This window comes from Anoplophora glabripennis, unplaced genomic scaffold (assembly GCF_000390285.2).
Source record: "Anoplophora glabripennis isolate ALB-LARVAE unplaced genomic scaffold, Agla_2.0 scaffold354, whole genome shotgun sequence".
NCBI classification, from domain to species: domain Eukaryota; kingdom Metazoa; phylum Arthropoda; class Insecta; order Coleoptera; family Cerambycidae; genus Anoplophora; species Anoplophora glabripennis.
Genome location: NW_019416649.1, coordinates 371,028 through 388,453, shown reverse-complemented (window position 1 = coordinate 388,453; position 17,426 = coordinate 371,028). Strand labels below are relative to the sequence as shown.

The following is a 17,426-nucleotide window of genomic DNA, read 5'->3' as shown; positions in this document are numbered from 1 at the left end:
CTATTGAAACGAAAATTGAATTGTCAATAGTAATTTATTAAATAAAGAACTTATATTTTAAACATGGATGTATATTGCTGTATATGAGTAAAAGGAATTGTGATATGAAATAAAAGTGATTTTTATCAACGCCTTTTCGACTTGTGGTGTCCCTTTTCTTCCTGTTTCTCCGCCAAGACCTCCTTCACAACTCGCACCGGGTTCTTCGTCGAAAACTTGCACGTCTTGCTCAGCTGTTCCACGAAAAGAGGATGATTCAAGAATTCGTGCGACAGGACCTTGTAATTGAACTTTCTGTGTTTACACTGCGAGTAAACGTCCTCGGTCACCTCCAAGAAGCTTTTATCCTCGATATTTTGCACCCTGGAGTGCCACGGCAAGCACGTCATTACGACCGTCAGCAACACGTCCAAAGACAAGAAATACGCCAGATCGGGAACGGGTTCAATACCAATTTTTATGTTGGTGCTGAAATCGAAATATTCACTTTTCTCCTCTGGGACGGACCCTGCTGTGCTTATGATCTCTTCCTCTTCCTCCACATCGAGATCCTCTTCTCTCTTCCTACACAGCTCCAACAGGTCCTCCACGAACTCTTCGACGATTGGCTCCACGACTTCCTGGCCCCCCTTCAACTCCTCCATCCTTTGCCTTCGCAGTTCCTCGTAATGCTTCTTCTTCCTGGTCATCTCTTCGAAGTGTTTTCCAACATCCTTTTCCCAACAAACGGCCTGGCCCAAAGAAACGGTCAAAGCTTTTGCTAGACCTGCTACTGGATTGGGGTCCTTACAGAAGTCCAACAAGAGAGCAGTGTAATTCATGACGTCTGTCTTGACGCGATACATCTTGAAGAGCAACCGCCTCATCAGTTTCAACCTGTACCGGTCTTCCATTGTGGGTTCGAACCAAAATTTCACCTTCGAGAACTGGTAGTCGGTGACTAATTCGGTGCAGTCGGGGTCAAACGCGCGGAAGGCCTGCCTGACCTCTAAAATTTGGGCGTCCGTTGGGAACGGCACCATAAGGTTTTGTATGATGAAATCCTTCCACTGCACGTACTCGACGTCGTCGAATAAATACTTTGAGACTTTGTCCATGTGGCGTGGCTGCATTTTTCGCCACAGTTCGGGAAGTAGGATGGGCTCGTCCTTGCTGACTATCAAGTCCTGCAGCAAATACACGAAACTTCTCTCCGGCATACACCCACTTGGCGACAGATCCATCAGGATATCAGCAAGCTTGTCCAATTGGTTTATCGTGAACATGCCGGTTCTGACGCTCTCTTCAATGGGTCTGACTGGCGGTAGACCGTCGGGGAATAGCATTACCTCTGGATCCACATAAAAGTCTTCTCTGTCTAAGATCAGCTCCTCCTGGATCTTCACTTCTCTCTCCACCGCCAACGCCAGCACTCTGCAGACTTCGTTGATGATGTCTAACTCCTTCCTATAAGAGACCTGGATCTGCTCGTATATCACGTAGAACAATCGTCGTAAGTTACCCAAGACTTCGTCCAAATTTAGAATGAGGTCCCTCTTCAGCAACTCCAGTCGGATTTTTACCCTTATGGTTTCACCCTTAACGGCATAGATCCATTCCTCCATGATCTGACTGGATAACTTCAGAACCTCCTCGTCGAGCTGCACTTCAATCAGAGCGAGTCCTTTATTACTCGCTGAAAAAATACGAGAAGGAACGTGTGTTGTCATCTAAAATAAAGCTAATAAAGACAGTTTCATTACGTTTCTCGCCTTTTTTATCCATGGGTTTGTTCAAAAGTTTCAACTTCTCATTTGCCTTCTTCGCTTCCTCGATTAAGTCCTTGATTTTCTTCATGGCGAATTTAATCGAAGGCTGAGTAGCTTCCACGAAGGTGAAGCACTTATCGACGACGGTCTGTATGAACTGCTTCAGTACTACTTCTTCCGAGTCGTCGACCTCCTGTAGCAGACTATTTATCGACTTTATAGTGTAGGTATGCTCCAACTCCAACTTTGGTAGGATTTCCTTCAAGATCACTACGCTGCTGGGCATTTTCGTTACTAAAGAGGTATAATAGTCGCCCAACAACATCATGGTATCCGCAAATCTAAGCAATAACTTCGGTGTGAGTTGTTGAAAATAATATGCACTGTCCCAAAATGATGGAAAAAAAATCATATTTTTTTCCCCACATCAGATTTTAAAAAATCGCTGAAACAGGTCCATTAGTAAATAGAAATTGTCACTTTTCTGCTATACAGGGTGTCCGGTAAGTACCTCCTAATCTCTCGGGAGTGTATAGGGGAGGTCAAAATAAAACTAGTCCTTCCTATAATTTTTTTTCCTAATGTGCCCCCTAACGGAGTTATGGGGGGTCAAAGGGGTACCTAGAAATTAACGTTTAGGGTTATAACTTTGAAACCACCCTGTATATTTTAATAAAATTTTCGTACGTTGTATTACACATGGAGCTCTACGATTTGATGCTAAAATCAACTTTTTGCTATTATCAGGTGTCCAGAAACGGACTGGCCCTATCACAATTTTTCTCAAAATTTTGACAGAAGTAATTTTATCAAACTGAAAATATTATTATTAGATACTCTGAAGGTTTTTCTTTAAAAATGGTACTCTTTATTTATTTCGAAAAAATGAACGGTTTGCGAGATAAATCGGTTTTGAAAAAAATTGGTAACAAATACAACAACAATTAAAATTTATTTTTTTTACATATTATTTCATGCATTTAATTTCTTTAACTTTATCAAGTCCAGAAATCTTTGAACGGGTTGGCTATACTTTATGAGCAAGTAGTGACCAATTAAAAATAACATTTGAAAAATAACTTACTTACAAGACATGCAACAAAGAACATTCAACAATGAACAAAGGTACCTAAATGTTACTTCGGTAGATGTTCAAAATGAGCACCCCGTACTTCAATGCACTTTCTAATCCTACGAATGTTTTCCCGGTGCACTTGAAATAATATTCCGTGATTATTGCGGAGATGGTCACAGTTCTGTGTTAGCCTCAGCAGAAGTTCCTCTCTACTATTTACGGGTGTTGAATAAACGTTATTTTTTAAATGACCCCACAGAAAAAAGTCTAATGGGTTTAGGTCGGGCGACCTAGGTGGCCATAATACAGGTCCGCCTCGACCTATCCATCGATCACCAAAAACATTCGTCAGATGTTGACGTACTAAACGATCAAAGTGGGGTGGTGCACCGTCATGCATGTACCACATTTCAGTTCTTATTTGAAGGGGCACTTCTTCTAACAAAATATTTAGATTTTCCTCTAAAAATTGCAAATAAAGAGCACCATTAAGTCTTTGCTCCAGAATAAATGGACCAATCAAATGATTCCCGATAATGCCAGCCCACACATTCACCATAAACCTTTGTTGGTAGCGAGTTTGAACTAAAGCGTGAGGGTTTTCTTCATCCCAGACATGTAGATTATGCGAATTAATTATGCCGTCTCTTGTAAAACCTGCTTCATCGGTGAACAAAATAGATGTACCAAAATTATGATTCCGAATATGATGCTGTAAAAACCAATTGGCGTATTGAAGTCTTTTTGGATAATCATCTGGAGACATAGCATGTACTTTTTGGATGTGGTACGGGTAAAGCAATTGTTCTTTCAGAGTTTCATGTACAGCCCATTTTGTAACATTGTTTTGCGCCGCAAGCTTCCTTATGCTATTTGAAGGATTATTAGCAACGTCTTCCAATATTTGTTCCTCTACATGAGGGTCTCGTACTCTCCTCGGGGCTCCTGCTCCACCACGGCGTGGCAAAAAGCTTCCTAAATAAAGGATTCGGAAGAAATTAGTTTCACTAACGTTTTTCACTATTTTTTTTTACCTGTTTCTCTTAAACTACGATCAACTCTTTCAAAAGTTTTTGGACTCGGCAAATGTCGACCCGGAAACCTTTCCTCATAAAGTCTTCTTGCCTCCACGGAGTTGCATAATGCTTCCCCATAAATTAGGTGCATATCAGCATATTCTGCACAGGAATATTCTTCCATTTTTAAATGTTATTTCTAACGGCTTAAAACGAATACCACAATAAAATTGAATTTTTATTCTGTCACGCGCCTTTGACAAGTACTTTAAAATCAACAGGGTCTAACAACGAAAACAATAGAAAAGAACTCCATGGAGACAAGAGCAATAATAATTTGTAGATGTATTTTGGTCATAGATGTTGATTTTACAAGAAACGGCATTATTCATTCCCTTAATTCACCACCAGTAAATGTTTATGGTGAATCTGTAGGCTGGCACTAGCGGGAATGATTTTATTGTAAAAAAATAAATTTTAATTGTTGTTGTATTTGTTACCAATTTTTTTCAAAACCGATTTATCTCGCAAACCGTTCATTTTTTCGAAATAAATAAAGAGTACCATTTTTAAAGAAAAACCTTCAGAGTATCTAATAATAATATTTTCAGTTTGATAAAATTACTTCTGTCAAAATTTTGAGAAAAATTGTGATAGGGCCAGTCCGTTTCTGGACACCTGATAATAGCAAAAAGTTGATTTTAGCATCAAATCGTAGAGCTCCATGTGTAATACAACGTACGAAAATTTTATTAAAATATACAGGGTGGTTTCAAAGTTATAACCCTAAACGTTAATTTCTAGGTACCCCTTTGACCCCCCATAACTCCGTTAGGGGGCACATTAGGAAAAAAAATTATAGGAAGGACTAGTTTTATTTTGACCTCCCCTATACACTCCCGAGAGATTAGGAGGTACTTACCGGACACCCTGTATGTGCATATCATGTAGAACGTGATCCTTCAATTTTTAGAATCGCGATATCTCAGGAATGGTGGTTCTTGGAAAAAGAAGTATAAGGTCCATTTTTGTAGATAATTTTCAAATCTATAATTTTTATCCGAGCTTTTTTGATAAAACTTACCGCTTTCGAAAAAAATCCAAAAAACCTCAATTTTTTACTTTTGACCCCGAATACCTTTTTTACCCACACATGGAATCAATGGGGACTTTTGACACTTTATTTCTAATGGTGTACCCAAGGTCTCCACCAAAATTTAGCTCTGTCGGAATTTTCGTTATTTGACCACTATTTTTATGACTAATTTGACCGGACTATATAGCTCAGAATATAGTATATCTAGACGAGACAGGGCTAAATTTTTCTGGACGTCTATGGATTCCGTAGAATTTATGAGTTAAATGTTTTTATGCGGTTGCAATTGAGATCGTAACAACTATATAACCTTATATCGCTGAACGTCTTTAGAAGGGCTATTTATACTATAAAATATAGAGCGTCCTATTAAAAAAAAAATCTGTAGTGTTATGGTCTGTCAAACATGGCTAAAAAAATTGAAAATATTGCAGAAAAGTGACAATTTCTATTTACTAATTGACCTGTTTCGGCGTTTTTTTTAAATTTCAACTGGAAACTGAATTTTGTTCCATAATTTTGGCAGTGTATAACCTTTCCTACCTATCCAATTCCAGTTGTAACGCCGAGACGTAGTTGTTAGTGAACTGTATGAATTGTTTGGCGGCCCAATTCTTCTCTATGATGAACACCCTCTCGTGGTCCGCCGCTATCATCTTCCAGTCGCTGATTTCGGTCAGCTTCTCCCTCATCTCGCTGATCCTGCAGTGCATCTCTGCCTTAAACTCTGTATCGCTCCTAAAATCGTCCTCGAATTCGTTGTAACTCTTCTGGAACTCCCTCAGGTACTTCTGCTTCTCGTCGGGCCTGCTCATGTAGTCCGCCATGTGCTGCTTTGAGGCGTCGGCAAACGGTGTTATGGCGTTCAGCAACAGCCGCTTCATGAAGAACACCTGTTCCATGTCCACCAGGTACACCTCCTCGGCATTTTCCCACAGCGTCGCCATGGCGATTGCCAGGTTTTCGGGAATGGGCAAAGAGACGTACGTCCAACCTTTCTCGCCGGGGTTCACCAGGTTCGTCGTTTCCGTTTCCACCTCTTCTTCGGACTCTTCGTCGGAGTCGGGTGCTTGAGTCCACTTATCTTCGTGCACTATGACCACCTGCGTGGTCACGATCTCTTTGGTTTTCTTGACTTTTTTCTCTTTCCCTAGAAAACAACCCCGGTAGATCTTGTTTTTATTGCTTTTTTTTTCAATTTTTTAAACTTTAATAAATTGAAATTAAGATATTAATATCAAATTAAGATTTGAGGGTAAAAAATTAGTAACTCTCGTGATTTTTTAAATTGACTGATTTAATCGATTAATGTCTTGTGATAATTAAATTGTGCTGTACTTATACCAAATCCATATACACCAAGAAAATTTGTGAAAATAAAAGAGAAACTCGAAAAAAGTCCTATCCGCGAAATTATTGTAAAATTGTCTAAAGGAACATAACACAAGACATCTCTCACCTCGTGAGTCAAAAACTTTTATTAGCTAACATTTCAACTTTAGCTTTTCAACAAGTAGCTTTTAACTATTTCAACAAGTAAGTGAGGAAAACAGTTTTTTCACTTTGCAGGGAAATCATCAATTTTAGCGAAAAAGCGACTCACAGACAGCTTGTGAGGAGTAAAATTATCTACAAAATGAGACTTGTTAAATTAAAATCGGTTAATAAACAAAAAAGCTGTTGCAAAAAAAACAAGAAAAGTGCCCATTTTTAAATTTGTTTATAACTCGTATTTATTGTTAAAATTTTATAAAACCTATGACAAGTTGAGGGTTTTGTCATACTTCAAAAGTGGGCGCTGTAGGTGCAATAGTTTTCGCACAATTCAATTTGTTTATAACGGAGGCTCCAAAAGTTATGAACTTTAAGCCTCTGTACAGGCGTTAATTTTCAACCAAACGTGATTCTGAAAGCGTCATTGTAATCTTAAAGACGTAATTAAGCGACCTATTTAAAAATATCACCATTTTTTTGACATTAACATTCTCAAATTGTGCATTAAAAAACCGTGCGTTTTTCGCTTATAAACAATTTGAATAACATTGTTGCTATTTATGCTATCTCACCGAAAATAGATGCAATGGATAGCTGGCAAAAAAATACAGTTTTAAAATAAAAAAAGTGCCCTCTACGACCAACAGGAGCCAAGATAAGAATCTTTTTTTAAAAAATCGTAGCGCAATTGTTTATAAATATTAAGACTTGAATTTTTCGCAAAATAAAGTTTACGACGTAAACTACGATTTCCCGTGAATTGCATTGAAAAATGTGGAAAATTAACGACTCACGAGCCCTTTAAAGAGAAGGTACTCGCTAAGTAAACTGTCCGGCGGCCGGCGGCGTGGTGGTGGGGGAAGTGCGCGCTGTAAATTTTGCAATATCTCGGCTTCTATTCATCGTAGAAACTTATTTTTTTTTTAAACTGGGGTAGCTCGACGAAAAAATAACAATGGGCATATTTACGAATTCGTAGAATAGCCCTGAACCCCAGAAAAAATCTTTTAACCTTAAATTTTTTTAATTTACAAAAATGTCACAAAAATTATTGTTAAACGAAATATTAATTAAAATTTCAATTTCGGAATTATTTTACTATTATTAAATAAATAAATGAAGCTATCGTTCATTTAAAAAGTTATTTTTTCACATATTAAGGCAAAGTAAAAGTAAAGTTGCTTTTTCAATATTTTGTAAGCTTTTTAATTACGATTTAAATGTAAAATTAAAGTGAAAATGCATAAATTATTTTCAAATTAATATTTCTCATAAAAATAGAAAAAATTTTATATTTTCAATTGTATTATATTGCATTATATCTATTATTGAAAATGGTTGTGATTAATATTTTTTTAATTAATTTTGATTGTTGTAAAAAATTTTTTGTATAAAATAAAAATAAATATAACAAAAAACTTTATATACCTATTAAAATTTCAAGAAGTTAAAATTGTAATTTTATCGACCTCATTATTTTTATTAATATTTTTTAATTTTGAGAATTTTGTAATAAATTCAAATGCTTTTTATTCTTTTTTATCTTTTATTTTCTCTTATCTTTTAACAATAATTTGAAAATAATTTGTGAATTTTTACTTTAATTTTACATTTTAATCGTAATTTAAACAAGTTTACTTTGCCTTAATATGTAAAAAAATAACTATTTAAATGTACGATAGCTTCATTTATATATTTAATAATAGTAAAATAATTCCGAAATTGAAATTTTAATTAATATTTCGTTGAACAATAATTTTTGTAACATTTTTATAAATTAAAAAAATTTAAGTATAACTGATTTTTTCTGGGGTTCAGGGCTATTCTACGAATTCGTAAATATGCCCATTGTTATTTTTTCGTCGGGCTACCCCAGTTTAAAAAAATAATAAGTTCCTATGATGAATAGAAGCCGAGACATTGCAAAATTTACAGCGCGCATCAATTTGAACTTCTCTTTCTCTTTCTCACTTTTCTCGCGCGCGCGACCGCTCGGACGGGCTTCCCCCACCACCACGCCGCCGGCCTACGGACAGTTTACTTAGCGAGTACCTTCTCTTTAAAGGGCTCGTGAGTCGTTAATTTTCCACATTTTTCAATGCAATTCACGAGAAATCGTAGTTTACGTCGTAAACTGTATTTTGCGAAAAATTCAAGTATTAATATTTATAAACAATTGCGCTACGATTTAAAAAAAAAATCTTATCTTGGCTCCTGTTGGTCGTAGAGGGTACTTTTTTTATTTTAAAACTGTATTTTTTTGCCAGCTATCCATTGCATCTATTTTCGGTGAGATAGCATAAATAGCAACAATGTTATTCAAATTGTTTATAAGCGAAAAACGCACGGTTTTTTAATGCACAGTTTGAGAATGTTAATGTCAAAAAAACGGTGATATTTTTTAATAGGTCGCTTAATTACGTCTTTAAGATTACAATGACGCTTTCAGAATCATGTCTGGTTGAAAATGAACGCCTGTACAGAGGCTTAAAGTTCATAACTTTTGGAGCCTCCGATAAAAACAAATAGAATTGTGCGAAAACTATTGCACCTACAGCGCCCACTTTTGGCAAACTTTTGAAGTATGACAAAACCCTCAACTTGTCATAGGTTTTATAAAATTTTAACAATAAATGCGATAGTTATAAACAAATTAAAAAATGGGCACTTTTCTTGTTATTTTGCAATAACTTTTCTGTTTATTAACCGATTTTAATTTAACAAGTTTCATTTTGAAGACAATTTTACTCCCTATAAGCTGTCTGAGAGTCACTTTTCGCTAAAATTGATGGTTTTCCCTGCAAAGTGAAAAAACTGTTTTCCTCGCTTATTTGTTTAAATAGAAAAGTTAGCTAATAAAAGTTTTTGACTCACGAGATGAGAGATGTCTTGTATTATGTTCCTTTAGACAATTTTACAATAATCTCGCAGATAGGACTTTTTTCGAGTAAAAATTTAATTTGCTTAGTCTAATAGTAACATATACTTTTCCATGTTCTTAAGACACAGTTCTGTACAAATTTTAACATTTTTATGTTTACCCGATTTAGCTGTGTCGGAAACGCAACGTCAACGAGACACCCCGCACAAAAACCTATCAAAATACCTCCTTTGGCGTCCGATTTGCCGGATTTACTTTTCTTCTCGGTACTCGTCTTCGTCGTCGTCCCTTCCTCTTGCTTCCGCTTCGCTTTCTTCTCTTTCGGCTTCTGCTTCTTCTCGCCTCTCTTGGTGGCAGTAGTATTCATACCCGTGCGACTCTTGTCAGCGTTGAGGTAATTGATGGCCTCGCCGAATATCTCCACAGAACTCCTCATTGGCAAACTGAAATCCCCGATTATAAGCTTGGCCAAGGACTTGATGGAACTGTAGTCGGTTATGTTGTAATAGAAATGGTAGTTGCAACCCAAATCGGCGTAGAACTTCTCGAGGGGATCCTGGTTCTCCTCCAAATCCTCCAGAAACGGGTTACATTGACCTTGCTTATCATCTGTCGGGAGAGAAACTCTATTAATAAAAGTCCTAGCTTTTGTTTGGTCACTTAGTACTTGGGTCCTTTTTTATAACTTTAATGTAGGCTGTCAGTGCGGTGTCGTAGAAATCTGGATCCTTGGGAGGATTAGGCTGCGGCAGGACCTTAGAGCGGCGGCAAGCGTCGAGCTCGCTTGCTTCTTTATGTTTGGAAGGCCTCTCCTCCAACTCTGCCATCTCCAAGAGGCTTTGGCAAGCGTCCATGTCTTCGTCTGTCAATCTAGGCACAGGTAATCCTGTTAGGTTCTCTTCTAGCACGGCAGCCTCTTCGTAGGTCTTGGGAAAATTTATCAACACCCAACCTTACAACCCACAAGAATAACTGTAGTTTCTATACTCGTAAAGCACTAATACTATAATTAAACTAATTTCGAAAAATATACTACCAATATCACTACATATTATAAAACAAAGTCCTCCGCCGCGTCTGACTGCGTCTGTTCGCGATAAATTCAAAAACTACTGCACCGATTTTCATGCTGTTTTCACCAATGGATAGAGTGGTTCTCGGGGAAAGTTTTAGTATATAATTTGTTAAGTTTTTGTATACATTAACGATATTTGTTGGAGGCGTCGGAAAAAACAAGCCGTCTGGGAGCTTTCAACGAAAACGCTGCCTAAACCCTTTGAGATGTAACAAAATAAAGTATGGTGGAATTGTGTATCTTATATAGGTCTACAGAAAAGTCCGCGATGGCATATGTCTATCTCTTAAGGATAACATACTATATCCATTTTAATACTTAAAAAAATTGGCAATTATAAAGCGGTAATTGGAAAGCTATTTACACAAATACGGTATTAATCCTTATCATTTTAAATACGTTAGTTGGCTTGAGCATTTCATGAAGATTATTTTTTCCCTGTACACCATGCAAATTAAATGAATACCTTGGGAGATATAGCAAAATCAAAATAATACGCAACGAAATTAATTTCGTGTCGCCGTGATTCGACCGGGCCGCGCGTCTGAAAGTTTATGTAGTGTATCAATGTATGGTGGAATTGTGTATCTTATATATGCCTACAGAAAAGTCTGCGATGGCATATGTCTATATGTTAAAGATAACATACTACCTATATCCATTTTAATACTTTAAAAAATTGGCAATTATAAAGCGGTAATGTAAAAGCTATTTACACAAATACGGTATTGATCCTTATCATTTTAAATAAGTTAGAGGCTTTAAGCATTTCATGCACATTATTTTACTCTTTTACACCATATAATTTAAATGAATATCTTAGGAGTAATCGCAAAAAAATTACGGACGCGAGAATAAATTTCAAGCTCCCCGCTTCGCTTGATGCGATCGCCTGACCCTCCCTCCGCTCCGTCTTGCCTACTGTTTAGCTAATAAGCCGAACGATAACGCGCGTGTGATCCTTTAATAAACTGACTTGGAGCGAATGGAGGTGACGACTGACGATTGTGTTTTCTTTTTGGGTGTTGTTGGAAAGTTATAATTGCGTTCGATATTTTAAGATCACATTTTTGTTTTGTATTTGTTGTCTTTAGGTAGTCGGAACATACATAGATAGTTGCAAATATACTTTTATTTCATTGAGTTTTAATAATTTGTTTGTTTTTTTCTTATTGTGAATCATTTAAAACTTCATAGTCGCATTTTTGTTTCGTGTTTGTTTTCTTTAGGTAGTTAGATACCTAACTACTTACTTATTAATTAAAATTGATAGTCCTGAATTTAGGTACATTAATTTAATTCGTTTTGTTTTCACATTGTTGGTAGTTACCTATATTGTTTTAAATTTAAACGTTTTGCATTTTTAGTTTTGAGTTCGTTTGTTGTCTTTAGGTATATAGATATACCGTGAATTATTTTAAAATTAATATTAGGGTCGCATTAGATGGAAGATGATTGATTTTTTGTTTGTTACGATTTAACTCAAAAACTACTCAACCAATTTTACCGAAAGCTACATCTCCTCGGAGTAACATAGGCTATTTATATTTGCCCGTGCGAAGCCGGGGCGGGTTGCTAGTTAATTAATAATAATACCCAAGTACCTGCAATGTCCGATTTTGATTTAAGATATTCTACGAACATGGCCGCTAAAATAAAGCTAGTCAAGGGTTGTCCAGCTTGTAACACCTCCTTGGCAACTTTGCCCAGTTCCGCTTTATGGGTCAAAGGTATATCCTGATCAGGATAGTATTTAGGCGTCTGCACCATTTTATCTAAAAAAGATATTTTCTCTGTGACAGGTCCTTCGTCCGTCACACTGGCTATCCTCTTAATCTTAGCCCCTTTTTTGGGCTTCTTTTCTTTGCGGACGTCCTCCCGCTTTTCTTTATCTTTTCCCTTCTTCTTTTTTGTATCGTCGCGAACGGCGTCTTTGTTTGAGTCGTCCACGTCCACTGTGGTTTCCTCGATAAACGCGTTCACGCAATAATCGATGCAATCCTGCATTTCAACCACCAATATTTTCCTCAGGTTCAGAATCTCCTGCAGACCAGGCAGGCAGCTGGTATCGAGACCGTTGACGCAAGCGCACATCTTTATGTTTGGAAAGTCCGGTTTGGTAGGCAGTGGAGGGTAGGGATATTTTACAGCGAGCAAGTTATGCACGATGTTCCCCAAAATGTTCAACGTGCAAAACATGTCATCTAAGCTGGCTTGTTCGAATTCCATGTTCTCTAACGACCACGGCCATTCGAACGCTAGATAACTCTCCATGTCCTGTTTGTCTATCATATCTTGCCTCTCAATTTCTAGATGTATTATCTCTTCTATCTCTTCGGGCCGTTCTTCTGGCTTCTTCAAGATTACTTCCGTCGGGGTCACGAAACTATCTAATGGAATAACGTTGGTGAACATCTTTTTCCACGATTCTCGCAATCCACGTGGAGGCTCTTCCCCGATTTTCTCCCTAAATTCCGCGTCGTTGTACGCAATCGTGACGAGGTCCTCGACTGCTTCCGCGCAAATCTTATGAGCGACTACCTTCCTCATCTCGAGTTTGTGTGCGTACAACTTCTTGTGGAGCTGGGCGAGTCTTTCTTTTTCCAAATAGTACGCCAACTCTTCGGCGTCATATTCTTTTTCCTGCATGACCAGTTTGTGCGCGAAGTCGGTCTCCAGCTGCTTCGATATGGCGAAGGCTTCGTCGCGTTTGTTCTCCAACATGACGTGCTTCTGGAGCTTAACCTCTGCCACCTTTTGATGCATTTGCCTCTCGTACAGTGACTGCTTCACCACGATTTCAGTCACGTTCTTATTCAGACGGTCCTCTTCGTCCCTCTTCAGCACATCCCATAAATTGGTGAAGACGTTCCGCTGCAATTCCGCCTTAAAGATTAGATTCTCTGAATGTTCCCTCTGTCTGACGCGGAACTTCTTCAACAACATTCGCGTCTGTTGAGGGTCCGGCGTGAACTTCGAGGCTTTATTCACCTCATCCTGTTCCCTCACCAGCTCCTCGTACGTTGCAGTTACGTCCGGCGGATCCACGTTTTCCACCACGTCACGCTCTGCGTTCTCATACCTCCCTTTTAAAGCCTGTCGAACTTGTAATTTCTGCCTTGGGGATTGGTTCAGCCTCACGTACTGCAAGTACCGCTCTCTGGCTTCCTTACTCTTCGCGTGCAACATCTGCATCTTGTCCTTCTGCCAATGAACTATATCCTGTGCTTCCCTCAACGGCGTGTCGAACACATGCGTGCGCGAATCCTCTCCTGAAGATTTTGCGATTTCTTTCACTCTGTGCACCGTGAACCTGCCCTTTGGTCGCAACTTTTCCCTCAGTCTTTGCTCGGTTATGAAGTACAGGTTCGTGTTGCCGCACATCTCTAAGTAGACCTGGTAGAATAGATTCAGGGCTGCCGTACCTTTTGAGTTGACTATTTTGAACAATTCTTCGTCGTCCACGGTGATGCCCATGGCGGTTAACCAGATGAGGATGTGCTCCTTGAAGTTCGCTAGGCAGATTTCTGGAAAATCGGATTTTTCTATCAGACTTAGTTGTTCCTGCGTGATGATTTCGTAACTTTTTAGGATCGTCGCGAGCAGGTGACCGTCTTTGGCCGTGCTCGCGAAGTTTTCCGGAGACATGTCTATCAAAGCGCCAAGACGGTCCTGTATCCATTTCTGGACGATTTCGGTCATTTTGTAGGCACGCGTTTAAGTCCTGCCAAAAATGACAGTTCTCTTGTCAAATTTGTCTCTGCATTTGCGATAACAACGCAGGAGGTGACATCTACTATGTTAATTTGAAATCACCACGTAGGGAAGTTTTCGGGACTCAGTCCGTTTTATATTGACTGCGTTTACTTATTTGCGATGTGCTTAAATTGCCCCGGAAAAATTATAAATTGTAGTTATTTTTAAAATGAAGAGGAGTAGCAAGTGCAACAATTATATCCAAATACATTCACACTTCCGTTATACTGGAAGTCAACATTAGAGGTCTTTTAATATCTCATGAGCCGCGAAATGCGCGAAAGGTGTGGCGTATCCCCATAATTCTTTTAATAAGCATGTTGTGAAAACATTGACTCAGAACTAGACCATGTGCATCATTACAAGTAGAAATGAACTAAGGCGCTCGGGCATTAATAAAGTCAACTGGCGAACGTTCATTATATATATTTTTAATGTTTAAATTAAAATAATAAAGAATAGGGCATTTTATTATGATATTTGTAATCGGATCAAAGGCTTGTTTACGCTAGAGCTCGAGACAGACTGAATAATAGGTGTAATGTTTTTAGGACGTAGAATAATTTAGGCGACGGTCGAAATTATGTTTCTGCGCATATGAAGGTCAAAGCTCATAAGATTTTAAAACATCTCTAACACTCTTATTTTAAATGGGACACCCTATATATTATTGCGTTCCCGGATTCTACGTGAAATTTAAGGGTCATTAATTTTTTAAGAAAAAAATCAGGAGCGTTGTTTCATTTTTGCTGTTAATATTTTGATAACTTCAAACAGCTATAACTTTGTTCACTTAAATGGAACACCCTGTATTATTTTACTCTGTCTTATGCAGATTGATATTTATTTCCTAGCCATATAAGCATTGCTAGCAGGGTTGCCGTTATTACTTTTAGAGATATTTTGGACATTTTTTCTCGTATCAGACCTGTTATCAAATTAGCCATGACCAGAAACACTCCAAAAACGATTAAAATAACTTGACACAAGTTAGTTGTCAAATTATTGTTGTCTGTAATAGTTTTTGCCGAAAATTTAAATAAAAATGCCTGGGGATGTTTAAAAAAAAAGCTAAAATATACAATTTTCATTGCTTCTTTGCGATCTGATTTGTATTTCGTTGATACTTTTTTTAGACGATTTTTAAATATTCTTGGTGGTACTCGTGCTGCCATCTAACCTAATTATTTAACAACGTTCCTTTTATTTCACACAGATGACGACTTTTTTTGTCTACTGTGTTTCCATCTAGTAGCGATAACAGATAAAATCTGACAAACTAATCATTTCCCAGAAATCTCATTATTTATTCAAACAAATAAATAAATAGTTGTATTCGTACCGTATTTTAGAAAAAATTGCATGCCAATATTACTCCCAGCAGAGTTCAGGTATATATGTAACTTTGCACCTAGTATCCAACTTAAAAATAATTAATTACAAAGTAGTCAATTAAAACACAAGCACAAAACAATGAAATTGGAAGATGTTCTTACATAATAGGTACCTATATCAAGGAGCTATACGTTTCCTAAATAATTATTAGTCCACAGTACAGCCCACCTTATTAGAAATTATAAATACATGTGCACATATTTTTTACGAAATTTTATTCATCTTCTTTTTGTCGGACTGACGATTTGCGGATATATTTTTGTCGGACATTGCAATTTTTGCTTATAAAAACACTTCTATCGTGTTATTTTTGTCCGACATGTGGTAATCGATTTATCATCATATCCCGTGAAAATTCCGATTTCCAGCTGTCGGACTGAAAAAACGCGGCTTGAAATTTGTCGGGCAACAATACTTTTTAACTGAATTAATTATTTACAATTAATTTTACTAAAAATTACCTATGTGGTAATTGATTTTCAATACCCTGTCATTTTGGCATGTTTCGGCCGGTAGACACGTCAATGTCGGAAGAATTTCTGTAGGACAAATTTAAATCGGCATTTGCAACAAAATTTCCAGTAACTTGAGCTAAAAAAAAGATGAGGTCTTGACTTTTCAAGACCCCGGGAAATTGTCATGTTTTTGGACTTTTCCGAGTGGAAAAACGGAAGAATCGAGAAAAGTCGTAGAGGAAAAGTGTGGTAGAGGTAGACACATCAAAACGATGCCCCTCACGAGTTATAAAGTATGTATACTGTGGACTAAATTATTTAATGTACCTTTTCAATGATTTTAAACGTATTAACTGAAGTATCATAATTCTCAATCAACAGTACAATTTTAACGCAGTTTGCTACATGATGTTGCTTAAGCTAGAAGAACACAAATGGTATATAGCTTCTTCTACTCAAACAAAGATGTCGCTACGACATACACAACTCTGATACACCTCTGTTAGACATCAACGAGTTTCTCAATGAACTGTTTGAAGATTGTCCATTAGACATTGGACCCCAGTGGTTGTATAACTAAAACCACCTCTTTGGACAGTTGCAAACATATCAGTGCGACACGTCCTCGAGAACGCCGAGCATGACAGCGTCGTTGCCATGTGGTTTGACTTTTTAGCGTCTGGGTCAAATTCTCTGGAGTTATGCGAAGAGCGGGGTAGCACTGATGGCAGTAGCGGAGGCCCCCCTTCCAATTCGTTTAGCGGTTTTCATGTGGAAACCCGTGTGTATTTGTCGCTCCAAGCGTGGAGTGAATTCGTCGTCTCTGGTGAGACGTTATTTGCTGTTCATGAATCTCACGGCTCTCGAGGAAAGCAAGTTGCCATATGTATGCGCTGAAGAGGTTTTTAGTTGTACCAACCTTGGAAAATAATTAAACATAATTCTCTAAAATTTTTATGATATTAATATATGTACTAAATAGTATGTAGTAAAGCAACTTTTGGGCAGTGGATAAGAACGAAGTTCCATTTATTAAATTTTTTTTGTGAAGATTAACGACCAAACTTTTTGAAAGTTTATGAATAATTTAAATCATTTTATTTATTAGTATTTATTACCTTTTAAAAAAAATCCTAAAATACAGGCCCTTGCTTTCTTTGTATGAGGGAATCCTATTGAAAACCCAATATTTCTGTAAAATGACAATTCGGTTACAGTGACAACATATTGGACATTTTTCAAAACAGGGCAGCATTTCTGATCGTCTCGTTTAAGTTTTAAGTTTTGATAAAATAAAGATAAGTAAATTTATTACTTAATGATTTATTTATGGATGCAATTATGTTAATAGAATTTTAGTTCTATTTTTAATATATTTAAATTTAAATATATTTTGATTACATTGTTTCTGTTCTGTGTTTTTACTATAATTATT

The 17,426-nt window shown here is 37.3% G+C and overlaps 1 protein-coding gene across 1 annotated transcript; it reads right to left on the bottom strand.

Moving 5' to 3' along the window:
* Positions 1-125: 125 nt before the first annotated feature.
* LOC108906903 (sperm flagellar protein 2-like) lies at positions 126-14,087 on the bottom strand. Its single transcript, XM_018710339.1, has 6 exons — positions 11,990-14,087; positions 9,978-10,262; positions 9,536-9,919; positions 5,479-6,085; positions 1,743-2,089; positions 126-1,675 (listed from the first exon to the last, which is right to left on the bottom strand). Exons 1-6 carry the CDS (start codon positions 14,085-14,087, stop codon positions 126-128), a joined length of 5,271 nt encoding a protein of 1,756 aa, XP_018565855.1.
* Between the last annotated feature and the right edge of the window lie 3,339 nt (positions 14,088-17,426).

Bases quoted from the DNA above. Each gene is read 5' to 3' on its own strand.
- LOC108906903 (XM_018710339.1), bottom strand. From the start codon at position 14,087: ATGACCGAAATCGTCCAGAAATGGATACAGGACCGTCTTGGCGCTTTG. The intron at 9,920-9,977 runs GTACTAAGTGAC...CTCTCCCGACAG, and splicing joins AGTTATAAAAAAGGACCCAA to ATGATAAGCAAGGTCAATGT. The intron at 1,676-1,742 runs GTAATGAAACTG...GTATTTTTTCAG, and splicing joins GGATAAAAAAGGCGAGAAAC to CGAGTAATAAAGGACTCGCT.